This window comes from Styela clava, chromosome 9 (assembly GCF_964204865.1).
Source record: "Styela clava chromosome 9, kaStyClav1.hap1.2, whole genome shotgun sequence".
Lineage (NCBI taxonomy): Eukaryota > Metazoa > Chordata > Ascidiacea > Stolidobranchia > Styelidae > Styela > Styela clava.
In genome coordinates, this window is record NC_135258.1 from 5,482,775 (window position 1) to 5,510,502 (window position 27,728).

The window sequence follows — 27,728 nt, forward strand, 5'->3', positions numbered from 1 at the left end:
ACGTCATTTCACCTTATATTTGGCAATGGTAAAATTTCGATTTCGCCAATAAATTACATCAGTAACTTCAGTAAATTTTGCAAAACAGAAAAGCCTTTTTTTACCCAGGAACCAAAGCAAGAGTATCCATGATTTAGAAAAGGTCGAACTGATAGCGAAATGGGGTGCATTACTTGCGGCTACGCTACGGTACTTGCTACTGGCGAATGAAGACAAGCTCAGCTTACAGTTGCACGTTGATCATTTGCAGTCGTTTCTTGCTGTGTTTAATGAACAAATAAGGGATAGTGATTATTCAGGGGCTTTCATTATTAAAATCAAAGCTTGTCTTAATGCTGTTAAATTTACGATTGAAGAAAGAAACAAATATTCATACAATCCCAAATCTGAATTGCGTAGACTTCAAGCCATTTTTACGATATTGCAAAAAATTACGCGGCAGTGTTGACAAAGATTAAAGGAAAAGCCAAATACTCATGATCCAAGGACAAATAAATTGATTCTTCTATAGATGTTTTTTCAATAAAGGCAAAAATGCATTATTTCATTTTCGTCACCTCTATATTTAGTCCTAGAGAATTTAGTAGATGTATAATCTCAGGCACATGTGAAATAAGGTTCTACTAATGTTAAGATATCGATGGTTCTACCAAACGATGTGTCCTCCTTTTAGGATTTGGAAATATGGTCACCCTAGTTAACGGGGATTGTTGCCATGGAATGGGTCATTCCATTTCGATTTAAAAAAACTATGCATACTGATTAACTCGGTGCTTTTGCAGTTCGCGGGGATCTTTAGGAGCAATTCCGTTTGCCGGTGGTATTAACGAACGCTACTGATAGCGAATCAAGGACATCGCCGCAGAAATTGTTACCAGACGCAAGCTTTTTCTTGGATTATTTCTCGTGCGGATATTAAAATGGTGGAACACGAGCCTGTGTGCGACTGAATATCACGAATTTGCGCGATTTCTCGTTAAGTACAAAGCTATTTCAACCCCGATGCTTGCCTATGTATATTGATTGCTAAAGAAGAGCTAATATAATATTTCGAACGTTCTCCAGAGCGCTTAAATGCAACAGGTATGTAGTATTAATAACAGGCATTTCAGACTACTTTTAAGTTGGTTGTGAGCCTAATAGATAGGATTTTAAATTCAAGTACTTCATTAAAAAATATGTTTAATTCTGATTTTAAAATGGTATGTCGGTCAGTAGCGTTCTGTGAGAATATCTCAAGCGCAAACCTCATTTGAAGTTTTAACAACATTCCCAATTTCGCTACGTGTGTCTGTTTTGTTATACTGTGTAATTATTGTGCAGATACTCTTACAAATTTGAGGCAAATAAACATACATTGTATGTCGTTGTTGTTTTGTACCGCTGCGTTCAAAAAGAAAAAAATTACCTATCGATCTGTCAGCCAACGACGTTGTATTTTAAACACATAGTTACTCAGTACCTGCTCAGTACTGAGCCATGAGCCATCGACGGCGTTTATTTAGTCATTCCAGACGAGCGACGAAAATAGAAACAAGTGCACTTGTGTGTAAATGAGGTCAAAGTCCGTTTAAAACCGCCGTACACGGCAAACGTGTCTCGATAAGCATAGCTGTAGCGTGTAGAAAGAATTTCATTAGTCTCTCGAAAGACAGGTTTGGTGTGCGCATCCGCGTTAAGTCGTCAATGCCGGAAGCGATTGTATTTTACATATAATGTCATTCAGAAGATATCCGTTCAAATAAAATGAACGTCCAGAAACTGTGCAATAGATTCGATACGAGTGTTCCCAAATTATATCGTTTTTATTCGACCCGCAGACACCAATTCAACGGTTGTCATGGTCACCCTGATAACTCGCGGGACTTGCCTGTGCGCGAAGCTCGTCGTTTCTCGACGGTAGGGTCGGACTTTTTCGTTTAGCTTGTTTAGCTTTACATATTATTATAATATGACCTTGTCTAAATTCAGAAATATTAGCGCAGTAAGGAATTATTGAATTATTCTTTTATGGTTACTCGGCCTCGTAACCAAGGCCGATTTCTCGTAACCGTCACCCTGTTTTAAAACGCTGACATAACGATCAGCCTCACAACCCTCATAAAATATTTACATTGTGGTAGTCTGGGGTTAATGTTTCAACCGGAACTTTAGTATATAACGCTTGTCAGATAATGTAGTAGTTCTCTGGCATTTAGAATTCAGTACAGCATGAGTAATGTTTAAACATGGTTGCCCTGTCTTCCGTTTACTAGAAGTTGGCTAGGTATTTACAGATTAGGATTGTGAATGCAGTGAGATAATGCCAATATAGTCTTAATTTAGACCCGTAGGTGCCAGTTTTAAATTGCTCAAGGTAGTAAAAATTGAAATTTAGAGTCTGGTGTTTCGCAAATTACAGAATTAAGAATTTGGTTTCTAAACTTCACAGCTGAAAACTTGTATATAAGTAAAATATATTGTATTGTGAATTAGAATTAAGATGCCTCCTCCAGAAAATATGTATTGTGCTGAGCAAATTAATGTTCCACCTGAGCTACCGGATATTTTAAAGCAATTTACTAAAGCCGCAATCAGAACCCAACCTCCCGACGTACTTTCATGGTCGGCAGCATACTTTTCTGCTCTTTCTAGAGGAGAAGCACTCCCTGTGAAACGACGTTTGGAGCCAGGCGCGACTGGATTAACAATTGGCCTACTCGACATATTATATCAACAACTCCACGAAAAGGACATGATCGGGTCTGAACTCCTGGAACAAAAGTGGAAAGAACTTGGCCTTCCTAAAGAACAACTACAAGAGATAATGAGTGCTGGAAATTTCGTTGAAGAGATGGAATTCTTGAAATTCTTCGCAGTTGCATGCAGCCATCTTGGAGGAAAAAGCGTAACCCAAGCTATGAGAATCGTATGCCAAATCTTGACAGATGATCCTGATGGTGGCGCCTGCAGAATTTCATTCGATAGTTTCACCACTCTCTTTAAGTACCTTGCAAGTCTCAGCCGCGAAATTTCGCAAGCTCAAATAGATTCTGTTCTTGCTCATCTCAAAGATGACGTCGAAAAGCAAGCAGGAATGGTGATGCCAAGAAATTTCTTGAGCCCAGAATGCCCAAGTCTTGGATAATTATTTATACATTATTGATGTTGTATTATAATAAATAATTGTACAATTTTAATTTTTTTATGTTGAAGGGGTTTATTTTGTACTGTATGCTGCAAAACGGATAGAACTACATTCTTATAATTTCAAAAAGTTCCATACAATTGACTGTTTCATATTCTTGTACATTCAAATAACACACTGTTTTTATTTTTCTGCATTGATAACAAATTGTAGATAGGACCCGCAATGTCTATGTGTCCATAATATCTCAAATTCCGTAATTTTTATTGAAGTCATTTCATTACTTTAGCACATCTGCTTTTAAAAATTCGTCCTCTCCACTGTTTTATTTTTTCGCTTCACAGTTTTCTATAATTTCCAATGACAAACTTCTGAAACTGTTCTATTATGTCAAATTTGTTTTAAATTCATCTATTTGATGTATAAGCATATTTTCTTTGGAATATTTGAAAGTGTACAAATGACCCATTTTAGCTTGGAAGGCTTTTAGTACGGCGAATGTTGAACTTTGGAAACTATTGGAAATATTTAAAAAAATATGTGCTATATTTAAGATGATATCTATTCATAATTTGAAACAGTGTACACCGTTTGCCATTTTTTGTCGTTTTGGGTTGAAAATTTTTATAATAAATTATCCAATTTTAAGTCAATAATCTTATCGAAGAGTTCTATAAATTGGCGGTGTCCCACTCACTTATAATTTTATGTTCTAGCATTTATGATTTATATTTTCAACACTGTTCTGATTCGTGTATATTTTAGTTGACCACATTTGTGTATTTTTTTAGAACAAATTATCCCAGTTAAAATAGAATTATTCTCTATTAACAATGGATGCCAGTCCACCTATTATTCGTAAATTACCTCCTATGCCACAAGTCAGGCTTAAGAATGGATTAGTTATTTCAAGACTCATTAATGGAATGTGGCAAGTTTCCGGTGCACATGGAGACATTGATCCAAATAAGGCTGGTAAGTTTTTTCTGTTATTTTAGATTATTTTTTCTTCTGCTTTTTGAGAGTTTTATGCATTCAATAGTAAGTCTATTTCGTCAGACCAAAATCACAGAATAACATTTGTGAAAGTGTGATTGAATTTTGGAGCTATAGTTATCGGAATAATATATTTTTTCATATTTTCAATGTGTATTTAAATTAAACATACTTGCGCCTTACTGTCTGTTATTCGTATTTTGTTGTTAGCTAGTTGTTTCTGACTTGAGGCACGAGAAGAATTCCACAAAGGGGAAACACAGCTTAAAAGTTTTAGTTTTTTTTGTCACCTTATCACGCATTTAAATATGATTAAGAAGTCATAAATTATATATTTAGCTCAGAGATTTTGTATACCAAGATTCATTGTCTGGTACTCTCATTTTTTTTTCAGTGAACGCAATGCATAAATACTGTGAAGCGGGATATACCACTTTTGACATGGCTGATATCTACGGACCTGCAGAAATTATTTTTGGCAATTTTATTAAAAATGTGAGTGTATAGAAATTGACTGACTTTTGATAAAGGCCTATAAATTTTTTCTGTTTCTATAGAATGGTCTTTTACATTATTTGTTACCTTTATTGCTTGTCTTATTTGTGGATAGTAGACATAATATTATTCACCGGAAAATTTTTCAAATAGGAAGCTGAAGTATGCACATTTGTCAGCATTTTTTATTATTAAATCCGACTGCATTACACAAAAGAACCCTCTATTAATTAAGAGCCCATTTCACGCCTTCACTCACTCGGTACAAGGCTTTAGACGATTTATACGGTATACTGGTATAGAAGAAGCTAATATTAAGAAATGGCAAATATATATTTTACAATAGGGAGTCATGTGCTTATACTCTTTAGGGTTTTTATGTTAGTTTAATAAAGCATTTTTCACTTTTCTTCAATAGCCATACAAATTGGGCTTATTTTTGAAACATGAGAAAGACTAGCTAGATAAAACACTTCTGTCTATATTACTGGTGTATGTGGCAATGTCCCACACAGTATGGCACATTATTAAAAAAGGTTAATATATACTCTGTACATGTACGGTACTTATATATTTATACTTATATAAGCCTCCCTTGATAAGACAGATGGGAGTGGAAAGTACTATACTTCCCTTATTTGCCATTCAAATTAGAATAGGACTTATTTTTAAAAGTTGAATTTCAACTAGATAAAAATACCTTTGTCTGTATGTTTAACTAATCACATTACTGGTTTATGTGGCAACGTTAAAATATATTTTCGTCTGAAAAATGTCACAGTCTGACTGTATCCGGGGAATTAGTCTTCGGTTGTTGGAAATTTAAGTTCAGAAAAATAGTTTTTATCAACAAAGATTTGAAACCATTTTTTTAGTGCAGCTTTATATGTAATAACAATAGACCGTTGAATCACTTCGAATAAAAATCTGATAATATTCTAAATCAATTGAGATGAATTATTAATTGCAGTACCTAGTTAAGTAATAGGTAAAATACAACAAAAGGATAACGAAATGGTGAAATCAGACGATAAGATATAATGCAATATCCAGATAAGATGCATTTTTTTATGGTTTTTCTCAATTAAAGCTCCCATTAAATGCCTGCAGAGTTTCAAAGTACTTTATTTAAGTATAACTGTTAATCTGCTGATAACTACACTACCAGCATTTTTAAGTTTCATTATCGATACTGACTAGTTTTCGAGAACCCTATAATTACTAAGGAATTAGTTGAAGTTGTCTATACGGCTGTAGAAACCGTATTATTTCAATTACTGTATCATCATCATAATTACCCTACATCTTATGCAATATGATTTTGATAAATAACATGGAAATTTGAAACAGGTTTGGCAGAAACAGGAAAAAGGAATAGGATGAAGTTGTATATACGACTATTGATTATATACGTTTTTATATACTCAGTAGGGCCTATAATATGGAAAGCAAAACTTTTGTGCATATCTGCTTTGTAAAAAAACAATTGCTTTTGACTATGCTGTACTTATTCTCGTTGATTATTGTGTGAATCTGGGAATCTTGCTGACTTCCACGACCCTTGGTCGTACCGTCATATGCCGGTCATTACCAAAACCAATACCAAAATGAATGCATTGTAAATCTATTATTTCAATATATAAATCGGCCCGGCGGTGTGGCATATCGTGCTACACCTTTGATTACACTACTAGGGCTCGCAGGTTCCTCGCTGCCGTAGGGTGGTTCATGTAACTGCTGGTCAGCTATGGCTTCCTACACCATTAAGTACATGCTTCTGAAAACAAATAACTGGCTAACTAATATCAAACCCGACATGGACAGGTCACTGGACGAGAGATCGTGGTTCCCATCCCATATGATTCAGGTCGTCTTATCAGCTTCACAACCCCCTTTTTTAGTTCTGGATCAAATTTCAAAAACCGAATTGTTGTCTATTTAATTATAGGACTTATAATTCTAGAAAATCATTTTTTTATCAAAAGACATTTTGACTAAAACTTTTCCGACTCTATTTTCAGCGTCATTCGTTTCATCCAAAGAATTCTGTGCAAGCGTTTACGAAAATGGTTCCGAGTGCAGGTCCAATGACTCGGAATGTGGTCGAGTCAGCGATAACGAAGTCAATGTTACGTATGCAAGTCAAGCAATTAGACGGCCTACAGTTTCATTGGTGGGATTATAAAGACAAAAGATATCTGGACGCTTTGCAACATTTGTCTGATTTACAAAGGATTGGGAAAATTCGTGAGTCCTTTTCATAATCATAATTTTTTTTTTTTATATTCCTAGAAGTACTTTATTGTGTACTTATATGGAATAACCACGGTAAGCCTCTTAGTTAGGTCATTAATAATATATTTTGTAATACATGGGCATGGTGGCCAAGTAGCTTAAGCGTTTGATTTTAAGTTATGATGACTTTTGATGGCATTGCAGGTTCTAATCTTTGGTTCGAGTTCCCAACACTAGGGTGTTATATATCGGGTAGGGAATGGCGATCCTTTCCTGTTATGATAACTAGCATTGGCTATTTGTACAGAGCCTGTTCTGAATGAAATGCATATAAATTTGTCTTATAAAAAAAATTTGGGGCTCTCGTAGTATGTGGACCAAGATGGCGGACACCAGAACTTAGTATGTGTACCAGGTTAGGGTTAGGCTATAATTTTATTCCAATTTTCTCCATTTCAGTTCCATTACTAGTTCGGGGACTAGCCAAGTGACTCCCGTAGCATTTGTATCTGAAATTATGGCCTGACCCCAACCTAGTACACATACTACGTTCCGGTGTTCGCCATCTTGGTTTACATACTTCTGAAGTACCGACAAATTCATTCAATGCTATCACAGAATGCTCTTGTTGAATGCTCTACTCTCACTCTGTGTTTCATAAATCTATGGTTTTGCCAGCAGTGCCAGAATGTCTGGTCAAAATAAGAATATTATTACAAAGTATGTCAAAGTGGAGTTCCTTTTGTCTAGCGTTTTATTGGGCACTTGACTTCCGCATACATTTCTTTATATTATGCTCATAAATTTAGAACACTTCAAAGTACTTTGAGTGGATCAATGGCTGCTAGTGATTGAGAAACATTCATAGTAATTTTGTTTTGAAGAATTAAAGAGGCAAAATTATATAATTTTAATAGGATTGTGAATCTGCTCTGTGCAAAATGTTAAATTTTCAAATTTGATTGATTTTTATGCAAGTTTGTTCAAAAAAATTGTCTCGATGCCTAAATTGAAAATGGGATGAGTAAATGGGTATAACTAATTTGATTATTTTTACTATTTGATTCGTTGACATAAAGCAGGATTTCTTATTCTAATTGATTTAAAAAATTCCTTTCAACTGTTGGTTATTGTCGGTCTACATTCCTGTTGTCATAATGACCATTGTGTTTTAACAATGGGAGGTTCTCAAGTATCGCAATGAATCTCGGTACTTATCAATTTTTTTTTGTTTTCTGTGAACTTTGATATCCACAGTTATCTTCAAATACTGTTGTTAGCTATTTTTTGTGGTAAAGAGCTTTTATTTGATTTTGGTTTGTATTAGAGTTTTCCAATCAGTCCAGAACCAAATGAAATATTCGAATCAATTCCATATATATTCAACATAATTGTGTGACGGGAGACACAATGTGACAAATACTAAGAATAATCAGAATCTAATTTATCAGAATTCACATTGCAGTAATCAGTTAACATATTCACATTTATCATAATTGTTTTGTATCTTACAATTTATCAGTGCAAGATTTCAAATTGTTTGCATTTTTCGTTACTTTATATTGACTCTAATGATGATTAATTACATATTGGTACGATAAGGTTTTGGTAGTTTTCGATAAGTACCGTAGTCTGCAGAATATGTTGCTGCAGCAGAACACAATTAGTTTATGTCATATTTTAGGATTTCGGGGAAATCAGGTTTCACTAACATTCAAGCCAAAAAATGGCTCAAGGTCCATAATGACAGAAGATGAAAGAAGTCCCATTTTTGAAAATGGGACTTAGGCATAAGGTTTTAAGCAATTTAACATTTATTATTATTCACTGTTCGATTATGTTATATCTTGCTTTGTCTGAGAATCTAGACTTGGGGATGGCTCATTTTAGCCATATGATAGAAGAATTGTACTATGTATCTATTTTGGCCACATATTTTTAATTTCTTATATTGCCTTTTGATAAATAATTATTTGGTATCCTCCCTTGATGTATACATATATAATTTGGTGATTACCTCATTACTATTTCTTACAATAATACAATGAAGCTCACATTGCTCTTTACTGAGAATAGAAAGCAAAGCAATAATACTTCATAGTAAAATATACGACAAAGCAAAAATTACCCAATAAAGTGCTTGAGGCTGTTTTTATTATTTTGTTACATATTTTCTTCTTTGATATGGTGGATTGAGAATTGTTTTTTTGTGAGAATTATTGTTATCATTGATATTCTTAGTAAATGACTGAGTTATAACTGATGTGGTCAATTTCTCAAAACCCAGGTCATTTGGAACATATAATAATAGAGAAAACATAAATTTTTGCAAAACGTTATATGTTTACAGAACGATATACCCAGTGGTGGGATTCAAATTTTTTGTCAGCCGGTTCCATCATACAAATATCACATTTTCAGGTGGTTCTGTTACAAAAAGTCATGTAATGCTAACCGGTTCACTTATCTCATAAAATTCTGTGAGACGCTTCTATAGAACCGGTGCGAACCGGCTGAATCCCACCACTGGATATATCAAAAAAAAAACAGATCCCAAGTCATTGGAACATAGAATCTAATGAGAACAAAACTTTTGTGCAAAGCATTCTAGATTACTGAAATTTTGGGAACAGTTATACATAGACAAAAGTTCTATTTTGAGATAAGTTTTTTTCAATTTTGTAAGAGTAATTAAGAAATTTATTCAGGCCTTGAATGGTAAATGTAACCGTATTAAATTGAAAGCGTCTTGGTCAAGCCCTGTGTCCATCAATGTATCATAAATTTTGAAGTCATATCAAATTGGAAATGTTGAAATTGGTTCCATTACATTTGAACCCACGTACATTTGAACCCATGACAATTGCACCTGTATGCTATTGCACCTATGGAATTTTTTTTGTTTTTCGCATAGTTGAACCCATACTAACCCTAACCCATGAGTTTTAGCACCCGCATATAGATTAAACCCGTGGATATACACATGGGTTCAAATGTACGTGGGTTCAAATGTACGGTCACCGTTGAAATTACCTTCTTGGCATTGACTGGTAACCGAATAAGAGGTTCGCCATATGATTAGGTCATCTTATCATCTTTCCTTTTGCATAAATATAAAACTCGTATCCTATGTTGTGATAATAAACAAATAAAATACCAAACTATCCAAATATAACCTCTCTTGTTTGGTTCATATTGTTTCGGGAAATACTGGGGAAATTACTGGAACTTCTCTGACCTTTAGTTCCGGTTATTTGATGGTATGCAGTGAATAAATAGTTCACAGAATTGAAGTTATGACGTCAATTGGCTGTCATTATGCTACAAAAGTTTTTTAAAACTCAGATGATTCAATTACTATGACCATGTGACAATATTGTTAAGTAAAGCTGTGTTATCTTAAGCAAATAAGCCTTGACAAATTGGTTTTCGGATATTTGTGTATTTACTGGTAATTTACAACAATGCTTGCATTGTGGGTTGACGGGTGAAGATTTACAAATTAAACCATTTCCCAACCGCGAAGAAATCCCTCCCTAAGGAGGAAAATTACTGTTTATAGGGAGGCGTTTTGCTCTGTATCCCACTACCGGTAACGGTAACATTGTTTATTTCTTATCATTACAATAAAACTTAATCATGAACTCATAATAACTACTTTAACTGTACAAAAACAAGACTGGGCGCTAAGGATCCATTGAAGATTAACAATAAATAAGTTTTTATGCATAAAAAGAAAATGATTCCAGTTACAAAAAATATATGTATATATACTAATGATAAAAAAAAAATCAAATGTATTTCATAATATTTGATCATTTTGGTATGTACCTAATATTGCTGAATAATGTCCCTAAAAGATTTTCAAATATTTTTCTCATAGTTTTATATCAAAGTATACTTTATGATTCTGAACAATTCCATGTAATGAATCATTTCTGCCAGATATTACATTATGACAGTGTTTGTGTTTTGGAAATGTAACTGACAAATTTACAATAATTGAGTCATGTTAATAAAGCTATTCAAGCTGGCACGTGAAAAATGCATGTTCGATAGTACAGTGCAAAGTCCAGTATCGTTTTGTATAAAGATCAATCTATATTTGTACGCATGACATAGTACACGCCTATCACACACCTCTGTCTGTGTCCTTACGAACCATATTTGTGAATGAGGATTATTTGGAGCGGCATGTACTTTAGATACTTGAATTTTCTAAAATGTATCAAATATTTAAACACATTTAAAGTTACAAATTCTCAGTTTATTTGAGATTCCACCATTTTATGTGATTATGATTATGATCATTTTATGTCGTTTGAATACTTAATACCATAATTTTACACAAACATAAAATATTTAATGTTATCTGATATTATTTAATATTATTTGGCCATGCCTTTTATGTTAGGTATAAATGCAATTTTGGCCTTATCCCTGGGATGTCTAAAATGTATCAAATATTTAAATACATTTAAAATTAGGTAAATGCAGTATATTAGTAAACGCTTCATTTTATAAGCTAAAAACCTTTGGAATTGGAAAATAATAAATGTATTACGACTTGATTCCTTGACTGCCTAAAATTAGGCCTTGTGATTGTTGTTAAGTTTATTTTTAAATTTTACCATGAGTCAGTTCTCAATATATCTCAAGTTCTTGACTAATTTTCATTTTAATCTGTGCTTATAAAATTTTATTCACTTCTTTCAATACACCTGTAGGCTGTAGGGACCAACAATCTATATATGGTATTGACTTTTGCAATTCAAATAATTTTAAGACTCTTTTCATTCATGTGTGAACGTCCCATAACAATGCGGAGGAATTTTGAGAAGGAATGCAATGGATCAATTATTTCACGGTTAAGCCACCCATAGTCCTACATTTGCTCATTTTTCTGCTTTGTAGACAAAATATCATTTCCAGTCATGCATAAACAACCCATTTTTCTTGATTTATTAATGAAGATGTTATCTCTTTTTTAAAAAAAGAAATGTTTTTATCTGGAATGTTAACTCTGTGATATACAGGGTGTCCATAAAGTCCCTTTACAATTCCAATCAAGTCAGTTCTCAATATATCTTAACCAGGTTTGTTGTTTTTTAATCAGGGATTGTTCATGTATTTTTACTTTATTTAATACATCTGTGAGGGCCAAAACAATATATGGTATAGATAAATTCCCTTTGCAATTTCAACAAGTATTTAGACTTTATGAACACCTTATTTTATGTTCAATAGCCTACAAAAAAATCTTCTAAAATATAAAAAGGGGAAATCGAATTATTAATTTCTCAATATCAACATTGTCCTTGTTCGCATCTTGTCTTTTAACAATTTAGTAGAATCTGGGTGTTTTACTGGCTAAGTGAAATGTAAGCTTCTAGCATTACCACAGACAACCAAGGTTACGAAATGACCCTGAAATAGTTCAAATCTCATGGGATAATTATTGTCTGTCTACATCTTGCCTCGCCAGCCACAGGAATGACAAAAATCTGATTACATAAATAAAATAAAAATTCTTTAAAAAACACTTCAGAAGAAATACTAAGAATCGAATAATTCCATGGTCCTTGGGTTATTCACACACAGTCATGAAATTGCTTTTTTCGCTCCTCTGTAGACAAAATACTTTTGTCAGTTATGCGTGAACATCCCATAACAATTTCAAGTAGAAATGCTAAAAATCAAAATAATGCCATGAAGAGTCTTCACAATGTATTTTTGTTTCCAAAAATACAGTTGTCTTTTATATGAAATGTTGGGGCTCCCGTAGTATGTGAACCAAGATGGCGGACACTGGAACGTAGTATGTGTACCAGGTTAGGGTTAGGCCATAATTTTATTCTAATTTTCCTTATTTTAGTTCTATGACGAGTTCAGGGACTAGCCAAGTGCCTACCGGAGTATTTGTACCTGAAATTATGACCTAACCGACAACCGTAACCTGGTGCGCATACTATGTTCCAGTGTCCTCCATCTTGGTTCACATACTACGGGAGTACCAAAATGTTTACTGTATTTCCTACGTTCAACAGATATGATCTCTTTATTATGAATAGATGTTTCAAATTTGGTTCGGAATTACTCAAATGCTGGTTTTATTAGGTGATGAATCTCTCTACCAATATATTTTATATCCAACAATTTTTAAATTGATACAATATCTTGAAAAACAGATTCGAATTTTTGAATTTTTCAATAGCATCCTCGTTTTGTTCTCATGTTAGTTTTTTGGTATTTACTTCAGGTATTTTGTCTGCCGCCTGAAAAATGAATAAAAGCCACAGGCAGCCCAGACTGCCAAGGTTATAAAATAACCTTGAAATATTTTAAATCTCACGGGATAATTATTGTCTGTCTACATCTTGTCTCACCGACCACAAGAATGAGAAAAATCTTTTAAACATATTATATAAATATTTCTAAAGTACACTCAAAGCTTATAGAAATGCTGATATGTGCCCTGGGGGATTATTCATTCTTATTATTAGCAAGTACTTGGCAGGGCTTGATTCACTTTGGTTTAAGACTTATAGTGTGGTTTATAATCCTAGCTGGCCGGTTTCGATTTCCAATGTACTTTACATTTTCAGACAATTTAGTCACACACTTGAATATAGATTATATACATTACTGTTTGTGCTTTAAAAAGCTTACGGCGGTCATTAACGAAAGTGCTGTTCAACTTCAAATAGTGAAAATGGTTATTTAAAACTGGAACTGGGCTTTCTTCGTCAGGGAATATTTATCCTGTAGCCATCCTATTCATTCCCTGGCAGTGTTTGAATTACTTTGGTTTAAGACTTCTAGTTGTGGTTTATAATCTCAGCTGTATGGTTTCGATTTCCAGTGTATTTGGCATTCTTAGACTATAAGCTCACATGATTAGAAAAAGATTATATACATTACTGCTCGCGGTTTGAAAAGCTTGAGATGCTCTTTGATTTTAAATGTTGAAGATGGTGGTATTTGAAATCGAAATTAATCAAAGTTAAGATTGTGAATCAAAGAAGACTGAATATTTGGATATGGTTACAGAGATCCCTAATATATCAACGAGTTTGACTTATATGTGAAATTAATGTAAATTTGAAAATGTGTATTGTAATCAAGTGGCTACAAATCAAAATTGCACTTAGATATAGATCATATAAATTACTGCTCGTAGTCGAAAAAACTTTATGTGACCGCAAAAAAGCGAGTGTAATTTTGAATAGTGGTATTTTAATCGAAATTAAATTTATGGATCTTGGATGAATATCTAGTTAACTATACCTTGCATGGACTGAGAACAGGACAAGAGGTTCACCATATGAATATGATTTATAATCATCTCTTCTCTCTCCCATGATAAATATCAAAACACTACCCTATTCATTCCCCAGGAGAGAGAAGCTGATAAAACGACCTGATAATATTAGAAACAGCACTTTGCCCGGTCACCAGTTTTTTCTCACATTTTTGCATTAGTGGGCTTTGTACAAAAGATCCTAATGCCGAACCGGAAAGGTAATAAAAAAAATAAATGCAATGAATAATCAATGAGATATATATTATGATATTAGGAATGGAATTTACGATACACAACAAGGATTGATGAGATTTCATATATAAGTTCTATAAGTTGAGAATGTTTAAGGCTTCCACCACCATCAAATCATGCATCTGGAACAAATAACTTGCTAACTATTCCCATACTCGACATGGACTGGTAACGGCACGAAAAGCCGCTTTTCATCGTATGGGAATAGTTAACCAGTTATTTGCTTTGGATACATGGACTTCATGATGTAGATCAGGGGTGGGCAAGGTATTTTTGGACCAGGGTCTAAAAATTTTGCCCCCCTAGACTGGCGGGCCATGTAAGTGTGACGTATAAAGTTACATTTTATGAACAATATTTACAGTGTTACAAAAGCAAAAGTAGAAAAACAATGAGCCTCGTTTCAAAATCAAATATAATCGCAATCTCGACAAATTCCTATTACTAATCGTCATGGTAGCAGACTACTTTCTCCATATTCAGATTACGTTGTGCAAGAAACATTGTTAAATTAAACAAAAAAGTGAACACTTTGAAAAATAGACAAAAATCACATAAAATATAAAGTGAAGCGGTATGCGTTATGCTTTGGCTCAGATTCTAGTTTTGAAGAATTAAAAATATTGCGCCAATGCGATGCCGATCAAGCTTTGTCAGGAGTAGTACGAATTGTACGTTTACGGAACAAACACAGACAGATAATATGAAACTACTGCACGATGAATGATCAAAGTCCACATTATAATTCTGTCATGTTTCAATATTTCCGCTTTGTAGCAGCATTGCACTTCCTACACGACCGATTAAAGACATTGTTATATTGATTAATGGTATGTATTACCGAAAAAAAGTTTACAACCGCTGTACTTGCACATTCGTTTACTTTCCATGTATACTCCCGAAGACAAATTTTTTTTTAAAATCATTTCCAAGAACTTACTGTAGTTTACGTTGAATTGACAGTCTTAGCATTATGAATTGATTCAAGTACATGTTCAAGTGTCATTATTTATTTAAAAACGTTTTCAGTCAACGTACATGATTGGCAGTGAGCCCACATCCGTTTACTTTCCATGTATCTTCTTGAAGACAAGGAAATTTTTTTGAAAAAATCATTTCCAATAACTTAGTTTACATTGAATTCACAGCCTCATAGCATTTCGAATTGTTTCAAGTTCATGTTCAAGTATCATTAGTTATCCAAAAAGCCTTCAGCCGCAGTACTTGGCTGTGAGCCCTTTCCTTTACAGTTTCAACGTATCCTCAAACTAGGACAACGAAATTTTTATGAAAAAATTATTCCCAAGAACTTCGATTACGTTGAATCCACATCCTCAAAAGTTTTTGGCTGCTGTACATGACTGGCTGTTAGCCCACGTTTGTTTATTTTCGGTGTATCCTCTTACACAAAGACATTTAAATGCCAAAGTTGTTTGTCCAAGAACCTGGGTTGAGTTGAATTCACTATGTTGGTTTTGAACTGCTTCAAATATCACACCAATTGATATATATTTACAGGTGCAATTGGCACGATAAACACTTTTTTACTTCGTTATGTATGTGAAAATATTATGTATGGTGAACATCAATTTTTTTATGATTGTGATACTCCAGCTTTAACTTTAATATCAATAAAAACATACCAAACTCCTCAGCATCAGTGGGAATTGCATTTAATGCTTAATCCCTTTTAGTAAATAATCCCCAATGTCATTATAGCAGCAATCCATTTGAGAGTATTGATTGCCAACTTAAAAGGTTTGCCTTAATTTATGTCCTTTCAAATCCCTGATCACTAATAACCATCACAAATAATCCATACTTATAGAATAATCGGTAATCAGGGAATAAATTGGTTTAATAGGCAGCACTATATACGTTCCATGCGCAGCCCAAGAGCCCTGCGCTTGGGTGTCGCAGAGAGTATAACAATTTCACACATAGTACTGCAGGTATATCTATTGTACTTTTTAGACTTTTGAGTCTAACTAGTGCAAAACACAAATCTCACGATTTTTAACTGTTTGGCATTTTAAACGTGAACAGGAGTAGCGGAAAATTTTCATAGAGAGAAGGGCGGCGCAAGCTTAACAGTTGGGGGAAGCCCTGTAATAGACTATAGGATCGTTTTATAATGAATGAATTAGTTGTTTCAATTCTGTAACTGAAAAAAGTTGTATTGCACCTGAAACTTGTGCAGACGTTCGTCAGAATATCTAATTGATAGTTTTTGCTTAATTTCTTGTGTAAATATTCATTTTTTTTTTGTTAGTTTTTCATTTTATATAAATAGGAATTGAAAGAACTTATAAACCTGAAACTTTTGAGTAGTTGCTTGCACGAAGCCCTGACTGTAGTTATAATATATTATGTTTTGTTCAAATTTTCATAGAATAATTGTTTTTTTATTTTTTTCAGGTGAATTATCGCTGACAAACTTCGACACAGCAAGGTTAGAAGAAATAACTTCTAAAGGAATCGAAATCTCAACCAATCAGGTTTGTTATGTCATAATGAATATTTTCATTCTAATTGTTATCAGGTTTGTTATGTCATAATGAATATTTTCATTCTAATTGTTATGTAACAGTGATAAATCATGCTGTGGTAAGTGATTATGTTAGGCCAACACATTCCAACTATTTCTCAACTCAAACTCATTCAACAGACATACGGTCAGCTTCCAGATCTTCTTTAGTAGCGGTGTGCAACAGTCAGCCAGCAGGGCATTTATTATTACCCTCGTTAACACTAACACCTTAATGTGACAATTTGAAAAGACGTTTACATGGATGAAAAAACATAATGTGTTTTTGTTCCTGTCGCTTCCTCAGTTTCGCATGGTGCAATTATTATTGTAAGGTTCCTTCCTATAGGTGAGTCGCATTTTTGTCTCTTGCCTTTCCCGCTAAATTTTTTGTGTGGCCCGGCAAGATGTCATCTGAAGTTGGTTATATGGCCCACCGACAAAAATATGTTGCACACCCCTGTTCTATAGCAAAGATATATTTGGGTAATCAAAATTTAATCAGGGTTGTCCAAAACGAATCGAATATTCGAATGTATTTGAATATCAAAGTATTCGAATACCTTTTCGGCTGATTTTCGAATAATAGCGACTTTTCGTCAGCGAGGTGTTTCGTTTTAAAGAGAAATCTTCAAACGATTTTACGCGCTTTGTCGCGTAATGCAATGACCGTGAAATAGTATCGGCATTCCGCCATACAATAAGATAAGCTTGAATTTATTACCGAAGTATTCGAAATTTCATAGTCGAAAATAATAATTTAAAATGTATTCTAAATAGTGAATTTTTCGGTATTGGCCATCCCTAATCAATAATAATTTCAAGTAAACAAACTAAAAAATTACACGTGATTTTCAACCTATCATTCTTATTACCCTTTGAATTATTCATTATCAAATATAAGGGGTGTATAATGGGTGTGTCAGGTCTATTGCACCATAATAAGGAAGTGAATTCCAAATACGTTTATTACTTTTTTTGCCAAATATTATAACAAAAGGTGCTGTAACGAAAAATCCCTCGGAATTTTTCTAAAAATATCAGTCTGTAATGGTTGACAATCAAACAGCCACATAAGTTTATTAGTCACATAAGTTTTTTTTACCTAATATGTGGAAATATAAAATTGGATTACCAAAAAATGTCCCTAAAATTTTTTTTTTGGCATTATTATTATGTTTTCACAAATAGAAGAATGTTTGATGATAAAATGATGGGGATATTTTAAATTTCATGTATTCAATATGATAGTTTAAATCAAATGTATAAACTAAACTACGTCACACTTACCTATACGACCCGCCAGCCTAGGTAGGCCAGCCCTGGTCCGTAACCAAACCATGCCCACCCCTGATTAAGAGCATCTCTGCTCCAGATTTATTTAAGATTATTACACTACGGCCAACCCGAATAACAGCCAAGTAATAAAAATTTATTGACTGTTATTTGGTGATTCACAACACTCTGGTGCAATAGTTTATGGGGTGTGTTAGAGGCGTGTCCTATTACAGCAACAAGGAAGTTTAAATTTTTAGAACAGAAACTAACAATGGAATTTAACAATTTAAGAAATAAAATTCCCCAAAATGCTTTTGTTTCTGCTGTGCCACATGAAAATATTGAAAAATATGACAAAACTAGATATTTGTTTTCCAATCTTATTGACATATTGTGATATGGCTCTCGTTGTTTCATGCATGAGTGACCTTGGTTTCTGTCTTGCTCTCTTTTTGTTGAGTGTATTTTCTGTAATACATTTTGATTTTCTGCAAAGATCGTCCATTTTCCGAGTTCACGACACAATGAACAACACATATTCCTCCTCTTGCCTATTTCAGAGCTGTGTAATCATTCGTTACTTGGCATAAAGACTTTGTTTTAGTCATTTGTTCAACTTTTAATGCAGTGGTTCCCAATAGGAGACCCCCAGTGGGGCCACAGAGCAGTTTTGAGGGGACCTAATGCTCGGCACAATACTGATTTCACTTTTCACAACAAGAAAACCCCCTTTTCTTCTTAGTTCCACTGCTTGATAAGGTTATTTCACATGATGTTTTCTCTTTATTGAGCATGGATTGTTTGAACATAATGGGATTTGGAATCTACCAATCAAAATAACACTAATAATATCACTAGAATGATAAACAGGATCCACGAGTGCTAAAATTCTCCGGGATGGGGCCACAAGCCATACTAGCTTGGAAATCATTGCTTTATTAATAGATCTTCAGCTAGTGCGATAGGCTCTCTTGCTTATATACAGTCTGAATAGCATGTAATGCAGGGGTGGGCAACATACGGCCCGCAGGCCACGACGAGATTTTGACCGGCCCGCTCACTGTACATTCGTACATTATGATATTACATTATTACACTTTTATGATAAATTCATTATTGGTTTTTTGGTCTCTATTTTTCTGTAGTTTAAACTTTACTTTGGACGCGATTTATATTTTTTATTTTTGCATTAGCGAATAAATATGTGATTAAGATATTGAATACAATTCATGTTATAATTCGGCCCGTCGAGAACTACTTCATTTTCCCACATCTGGCCCGCCGACTAGAGAAGTTGCCCACCCCTGATGTAATGTGTGTATAAATAGGTATCACAATGATACTGATAGTTAAAGAATATTAGCAATACTACCGTACATGTAAATACAAAGCTAAGTTTACACAACTGATACAACAAAATATTTACCTGGGGAGTAATTCATCTCCAGTCGGGAAACACTGACCTAGTGCGTAATGTGCCCAGTGTAAATATGTGCTATTAGCCACCATCTCTTCCTTGGAATGAGCAATAGCTAATATAATTTGTACAGTTTGAGTAGCATATTAAGTATCGCAAGGATGACTGATAAGTGGAAAACTTGATCAAATACGACATACAAACCTAAAGCTAGGTTTTCTCCCACTTGCAGTGTTCAGGCTACTATAAGCAACTGTCACTCCCTCAGAATGAGCAGTAGCAAAAATAATTAAAATAAGGACATAAAACCACCGCGAGTGGTGGTACCAAAATTCTCTAAGAAATTATGGCGTGCTATATCCTTACATGTCTATATCAGAAGCATCTAAGCTACTATTTATGGTGGGTCAGAATATACTGTGCAGCCATGCATAAATTAACCTGTATTTCTAGTGATTATAGTTAATTTGTCCACACTGTTGGATAAATAATACTTAGCGGTCATTAGGGAATTATCACAAAACAAACCATAGAAGTATCTTATAATTTGAGTGTTTCAAAACATCAGGGCAAATGTTAAAATATTGAAAAAATACAGGGTGTCCATGAAGTCCCTTTACGATTTCAATTCTGTTATGAAGTCAGTTTCCAAAACAGGTTTGTTGTTCTTTATTCAATAATTGTTAAAGTGTTTTTACTTTATTCAATACATCTGTGAGGACAAAACAATATATGGTATCGATAAATTCCCTTTGCAATTTTAAAATATTCTAAGACTTTATGGACACCCTAATGCTTTTCTAGCTGTTTATCTGATTAAACCTTGAGGTGATATTCATCAAAGTATTCCAATAAAGAAGTTGTATAAGTTTAAAAATAAAAATAAAATTTCTTTTTTTATTCATTTTTCGACCTTATTTTATGACTACAGATGCCGGTTTTGGAGTATTATAATCCATTGGTGTTTACTTGGCTGATAAATATCTCCATCATATTAGCACTTTTTCCCTATATGTCTTTGCCAGGTAGTAAATTTTATTTCTCTGGGCGGTCCACTCATGGTTGTGAAAATTGAAAATGACTGGTCTAAACTTCAAATTTATCCCATTGATCTATTTACAGAAATACTAACCTATTATCCAACCTACTGAGCCAGGGGTCGGCAACCTACGGCCCGGTCGTGAAGTAATATAATCCGGCCCACATCGCTTCGTTGAATTATAGTAACAAAATAGCTGTTATGACAATTATATTCTTTACGCAACAGAATTTATTGTGAGACATGTGTAAACTAAATTATATTATAATCTAACAAGTATATAATTCACAAATACTCAGTTAATGAGCCCAAATTTAATTATAATCAGACAAATGGCAACAAAACGTAGAAAAGTTGATGCTATATGCAAAGGGTTCAATGGTGCCGAAAATATTCAAAATTCTATTCCAGAGACGTATCAGCCTCAACTTTATAAAAATATATACAGCCACCAATGACTTGCAACCCTAATATTGGCCCACGAGCGTCCTGAGGTTGCCGACTCCCGTTTTAAGCCATCTTGCTAACCGTCGACAATCCTGCTCGTCCCATTCCTACAACATGCTAATACAAGGATAAGAATATGAAATAAAACCACCACGACTGGTGGTGCCAAATTTAATCTGAATAAATATCCAGAGCAGAATCTTATTAATGCCTTTTCTTCTTGATTGATATAGAAAAGTCAGGTTATGCTACTATTTATGGTGGTTTAGGATATACTGGATCAGCTATATTCATAGCTTGTTAATTGCTGTGTGAATGACTATACATTGTAGTATACAGAATTAATATATTGATGTTCCCTTAATTGGGATTTTGTTCTGCTTTCTGTAGTGGGTGGGGGTGTGGCACATTCGTGCTAAGTGTGGAGAATACTCTTGCCATTGCACTTCTGATTACCCCAGGTGGGTTCGCAGGCTTAAATTCTGTGGCGACTGCTGGACTCTTTGACACCATAGGGCGTTGGCGTAACTGCAGGTTCAGTATGGCTTCTCCCAACATCAAGTTCATGTATCTGAAACAAAAAATATGCTCTCGAAGTATGTGCACCAAGATGACGCACAACCTGAACCTCAACCTGATATACATACTATGTTCAGGTTGTGCGTCATCTTGGCTCGCAGGCTTATATTCTGTGGCGACTGCTGGACTCTTTGACACCATAGGGCGTTTTGCGTAACTGCAGGTTCAGTATGATCAAGTTCATGTATCTAAAACAAAAAAGATGCTCTCGAAGTATGTGCACCAAGATGACGCACAACCTGAACCTCAACCTGATATACATACTATGTTCAGGTTGTGCGCCATCTTGGTGTACATATTTTGGGAGCTCTAAAAAAATGGCTAACTAAATGATTTATGATTCTCATTTCCGTTTTATTATTTTTCAGGTGCAATATTCAATCATTGATCAACGCCCATCACAAAGAATGAGCAAATTTTGCCGAATGAATGGAATCAAACTTCTAACTTATGGAACTTTGTGTGAGTTGGGAATTTTGTTTAGTGGGAAAAAAAAAAGTTTAAAAACTAGGATTGGATTTTCATGTTTATCTCAGCTGGGGAGAACGTCAATATGATGACTTAATCTAGGTGTGTGCAACCTTTAATACAGGAGGTCGCACCTTTTTTCAATATAGGTATACTAGTAGTTAATGCATGAAGAATTTTTCTATTGATATTTTGACTTGCTTTGTTCGCTTCGCACAAGCTCAGATACAGTAAATGGAATTACTCACTCATACTAAATTAGATTGAGGGAAAACCTCGTTTTGCGGGCCGCGCATTCAAATTGGCACTTCTCCACGGGTCGCACAATACTTTCTTGCGGGCTGCATTTTGCATGTTGCACACCTATTAATCATATGGGGTAAGGATGGCCTCTCACCTCGTTTCGGTCCCAGTACAGCAGGGGTCGGCAATCTTTTGTCGCTTGCGGGCCAAAATTAAGGGTTGCAAGTCATTGGCGGGCCACACATATTTTTAGAAAGACGAAAGCCGAACTGATGATACCTTTTTTATAGTAAAAATCAAGCAGTGATAGATTCCTATAAATAGAATCTAGATTTATTTTCTCATTGCATTGCAACTCAAAAAATTTTATTTGAATATTTTCGGCACCATTGAACCCATTGCACTTGGCATCAACTTTTCTGCATTTAGTTGCCATTCGTCAAATTATATTTAAATTATAGGCTCATTAAACGAGTAATTGTGAATTTTATACTTGTTGGGTTGTAATATAAATTAGTCTACACGTGTCTCACAATAAATTCTTTTACGTAAAGAATATAATCGTCAAAACAGCTGTTTTTTTACTATAATTCAGGGAAGCGTCGCGGGCCGGATTATGTTACACCGCGGGCCATAGGTTGCTGACCCCTGCAGTACAGTCTGTATGGGATTAGTATTTGTTTCAGAAGTATGTAGATCGTACGTAGGAAGATAAATAAATCGTTAGGTAAGGATCCAGTATGTTTGGAAGAACCGTAACCTTCCACAACTTTTCTAAGATGTGAACAGCTCTATTTTTTCGATAAAACTTATTCTTAATTTTTTTTAAGGTGGAGGATTATTAACAGATGATTATCTTGGTCAACCGGAACCAAGAGGGCGAAAAGATTTATACACAGCGTCGCTATGGAAATATAAACAAATGATCGATGCGTGGGGGGGTTGGAAATTATTCCAAGAATTATTATCGACTCTGCGAGATATTGCTGATCAACATAACGTGACTATCGCAAATGTAGCAACAAGGTAAAGTTTCTTTTAGTAATCTGTGATTTGTTTTTCAACCAATGCTGAAAATGTGTAACATACATATACGGTGTAGAATAAAATAGGAATAGCATTTCGAGGGGGGAGGGAAACTCCAAAAAAATACTGGTTATTGAGCAGCGACACAGTATGCGGGGTGAAAAACATGAAATAAAATAAAAATAGGAAGCTTAAATTAATTATTACTATAGAAACAAAACATTCACGCTAATATATTTATTTATATATTAGGAAAGTTTAAATATCCGGAAGATGTCAGGGGAATCCAGAGACACTCATTAATGTAAAAGAGATTTATATTTAGTTTCTAAGCTTTCAAGCCCACGGCACGTGCACTTCTGTAAATTTGAAGGAGAATACGACTTTAGTGATCAGATTTAAGATTATGACAAATAAGATTTATAATAATGCAATGCACAAGTTTGGTTTTATGACATAAACCAGTGGTTCCCAAACTTTGGCCCACGAGCCAAGTACGACAGGCGTAACGATTCAATATGGCCCGTGAGTAATGCTGATTTTGGGGAAATTTAAAACAATACAGCTTGTCTAAAACCTTCATTACAGATAAAATCTTTTTTTAGGTGGGTGCTCGATGACCCTGTTGTTGGTGGGGTCATAATCGGCTGCCGATTTGGAGTTTTGGGAGCCAATCATGCGGTAGAGAACTTGCAAAGCGTTGATTATGATTGGTGCTTAACGGAGCAGAACAGGTCCATGATTGGTAAAATAACGTCACGATCGAACGATTTATTAAAAAGCATCGGAGATTGCGGAGATGAATACAGATGAATGAACAATGACAAAAATTCATTGATGTCTAAAGAGCAAAATACGTAAAACTGTTGGGGTCAAAGGTCGCCATGACGTGTTGGCATGAAAGATAGATGTATGGGCTCTGATTCAAACCACATGGTCTGTGGCTTCAAATCCTGGGGGCAATAATGGAAAATTTTAAGAATTTCGGCCTTTCCTAAAAATGAGAACTCAGTAGCTTCCTTTAAAAGTCTTTGTGTGGAAAAGCGTCACCACAAATATTCTAAATTCATCCATTCATTTAGATGTAAATTTCTAACCTCATTAGAGCATATAATGTCTATACCAGTTCCCATCTAGCTATTTCCATGACTGGTTTGACTTGACTTGGTTCGATATTGTTGCAAGTCAATTGCCATATACTAATATCACTGTTTCAAAAATACACCTCTTAGTTAACAGTAATGGCTGTTTGCAAGTTTTCTATCAGTTGCGAGTGAGAAACCTCATTTGGAGCAAATTTGCAAGAATACTATTTGGCTTTTTCTCTATCAGTACTCTTTCTTGTTTTATTTAAGCGTTTTAAGAGTTTACTTTGAGCAAGCTTGTATATACGGTAGGCCTCCTTTATTAGTGAATTTTTGTTTCATATTATTTCTGTTTTGTGACTTTAATTTTGTGATATTCCTAATTTCAGAATTAAATTCTATTGTAAATTTATTGCCTTGCCAGCATAGCAATATCAATGCAAATCTGTACATTACTGCCCTTTCCTACCAAATAACACTTAAGGATTCATCCAAGCAGATGAATAAGCCACAGGTATGGGTTCAAAAGTGTGATATTCAGATCGTGGGACTTCAACTTTAGAACCCAAAACCCATGGTGTGATCATGCCTGGAGGTACGGGCTTTACTATGCCTTTTCAAATTTAGGCCTAAAGTCGGGAAATCTTTTATTACTCGACGACTCTAGAAAGCTTTTGGCTTAGCAGGAAACAACAAAAAATGCCAAATTCATGACTCCATACCCTTTGAACATAAGGGAAAACACTACTATATGAGAATGTTTTTGTATATGTCAGAATCTTCCGCATTTGTATTTAATTTTTCTCCCAAATTTGAGAAGTCTTTTGATACTAGACTCTGAAAAGTCTGAAATATGACTGCCAGGCACCAACTCAAATTGCCTTTAGCTTTAGAAACAAACACAAATTAATTTCTGTTAGGCTATTTTACTGCTTAAATACCCTGGCCAACCAGCTTTGGTTCCCTGTGGCGTCGCTTCCCTTGTGTCCACTTTTCTGCCAATTTGAATATGCTTGTCCATACTTGGTATATGCTTGGTATATTTCAATTCAATTTCGTTTATTACTCCAGACCGCTGCGGTCCATATAAAAACAACAAAACATAAGCAAAAACAACACAATGAATACATAAAGTACCTGATACGACAATCAGATTCACAGTATAAACTACGATATATTTGATGACCAACCTTGAATCCTTGTGACTTTCCTTCCCAGTAAAACTGTGTGTTTACTTTTCTCCCAACTTAGTCTGCTATTGTTTTTACTGGATGGTGACCCCATAAAACAGAGCCCAAGCGTTTGCAACATATTCAGAAAGAATATACTTTTTGTGCAAAACGTCCTAGATTAAAGAAACTTTTGGGTACATACACAAACAGTAGTTCGAGTGTCAAATAAATTTCCTTTATACTCTTAGAAATAATTAAGATATTTATGTTTTCTGTTTTTTTGGGTCACTCTGGATTCTTGTTTTACAAAACAAGTTTTTGTTTGTATATTTAATGTTTAATTGAGTGTTCCTTTTGATTTTCCTATTCCTTGTTTAATTTTAATTTCTGTTAAATCAATTTTCTTCTTTTATTCCTCTGTCCTATTTCTGCCACGTTTGAGATGAAAAATAATAACTATGATCAAATTTGGCCCGTTTTAGAAAAACATACATCAAGAATATTGAAACTTTCATCTTTTGAAGGGGGTGATATGAAAACCTCTGGATATATTCATAGAAAGAATAAATGGGGAAGAAATGGTTCTTTCCTTCTGAAATATGATAGCATCAAAATTGGCTTGTTTTTTTATGCTTCAACATGCAAGAAAATTTAATTGGTCATCAGTTTCAATACTCTTTTACTACTTCAATACATTAGTTATAATTATTAAACTAATTGCGCAACTTCTGGAATATTGAATTGGTCAGCTTATTCAAAACTCTCCAATAATCCAATACATCAGCTACAATTATGAAACAGTTTGTGCCTCTTTAATCACTCAGAAGTCCTTTGTGTAGATTCATAGAAAAAGCAAGAAATTGTTTTCTGAAAAATGATGGTTATGAAAAATGATTGAAATTGGCACCATTTGTACTGATGGAACATGCATCAGGAATATTGAATTGGCACTTTCTATACTTTACTGGTAATTGCTGTATATCCTGATAGTAATAATCTAGATAGATATCCTGATAGTAATAATCTAAATAAGGATACTCTGCCGCTTTCAAATCCATTTTGCATTTCCTAACCATATGTTTCAATACTCCAATGATAAAGCAATCAACACAAGATTGCTATTAGTTTGTTCCTATTTAGCTAAAATACAAGGTGTTTACCAATTTTTGTCATCACACCATTGCCAGTCAGTCATTTTTAATGGAAAATCATAATCATTATTAAATATTCACCAACCATGCAGACATGCGCAAATTACATCAAGGGCAATTCTTTCCAGATTTTTCTCCGGTTGCAATATATTTTAAGATAGTGAATTATGTTCTGCGAGAACCTGTGAAAAATGTCTAGTTTTTTAAAAATCCATGCCAAATTCAAGTCAGATTTTGGACATTACCCGAATAAAATGGGTACTCCAGAAGTATGTGCACCAGGTTAGAGTTAGGCCATAATTTCAGGTACAAATACTACGGGATTCATCCGACTAGTCCCTAAACTAAAATTGAAATGAAATTATGGCCCAACCTGGTACACATACCATATTCCAGTGTCCGCCATCTTGGTGCACATACTTCTAGAGCGCCATAAAATGACCTCCAAATTGCAAGTAAATGACGAACGTTTTATCCATTTCATACATGTGCAAGTTAATTTCATTGAATTTCAAATTCCATTTGATACAATAATCTGATTTACAATTAAAGGTTTTATAGAATATTATTTTTCAGATTAAATTTATGACCGTAAGCGTGGAAAAACTCTTCTTACATGGTCTTAGTATAATATTATTCAATAGACTTAAATTTAATACTTCTAGGTACTGAGATATTTGTAAATTTTTTGTTCGAATCATGGTAGATTGGTGTAGCTGGCAATATAAAGATATTTTTATTCTTTTGCTTGTTGCTGTTCAACAACGACTTGACCAATTCTGATTTCTTTTGATGTAATATTAGTAAATTAAGTTGACCTATTTTCCTGCAACAATTATTGATAAATTCTTTGATTTTATAATTGATATTTAAAAAATGTATTTTTCT

At 34.2% G+C, this 27,728-nt stretch overlaps 2 protein-coding genes across 2 annotated transcripts; both read left to right on the forward strand.

Moving 5' to 3' along the window:
* Positions 1–2,386: 2,386 nt before the first annotated feature.
* Positions 2,387–3,924, forward strand: LOC120338784 (ropporin-1-like protein). Its single transcript, XM_039406733.2, has one exon. It carries the CDS (start codon positions 2,483–2,485, stop codon positions 3,125–3,127), a length of 645 nt encoding a protein of 214 aa, XP_039262667.1. The 5' UTR covers positions 2,387–2,482; the 3' UTR covers positions 3,128–3,924.
* On the forward strand, positions 3,919–25,599 carry LOC120338783 (uncharacterized). The gene is made up of 7 exons (XM_039406732.2): positions 3,919–4,102; positions 4,518–4,618; positions 6,640–6,865; positions 16,827–16,906; positions 22,064–22,157; positions 23,237–23,432; positions 24,038–25,599. The coding sequence occupies exons 1-7, from the start codon at positions 3,961–3,963 to the stop codon at positions 24,243–24,245; spliced, it is 1,047 nt and encodes a 348-aa protein (XP_039262666.2). The 5' UTR covers positions 3,919–3,960; the 3' UTR covers positions 24,246–25,599.
* The last annotated feature ends 2,129 nt before the right edge of the window (positions 25,600–27,728 follow it).

Bases quoted from the DNA above. Each gene is read 5' to 3' on its own strand.
- LOC120338783 (XM_039406732.2), top strand. From the start codon at position 3,961: ATGGATGCCAGTCCACCTATTATTCGTAAATTACCTCCTATGCCACAA. The intron at 4,103-4,517 runs GTAAGTTTTTTC...TTTTTTTTTCAG, and splicing joins CATTGATCCAAATAAGGCTG to TGAACGCAATGCATAAATAC. The intron at 16,907-22,063 runs GTTTGTTATGTC...ATTATTTTTCAG, and splicing joins TCGAAATCTCAACCAATCAG to GTGCAATATTCAATCATTGA.
- LOC120338784 (XM_039406733.2), top strand. From the start codon at position 2,483: ATGCCTCCTCCAGAAAATATGTATTGTGCTGAGCAAATTAATGTTCCA.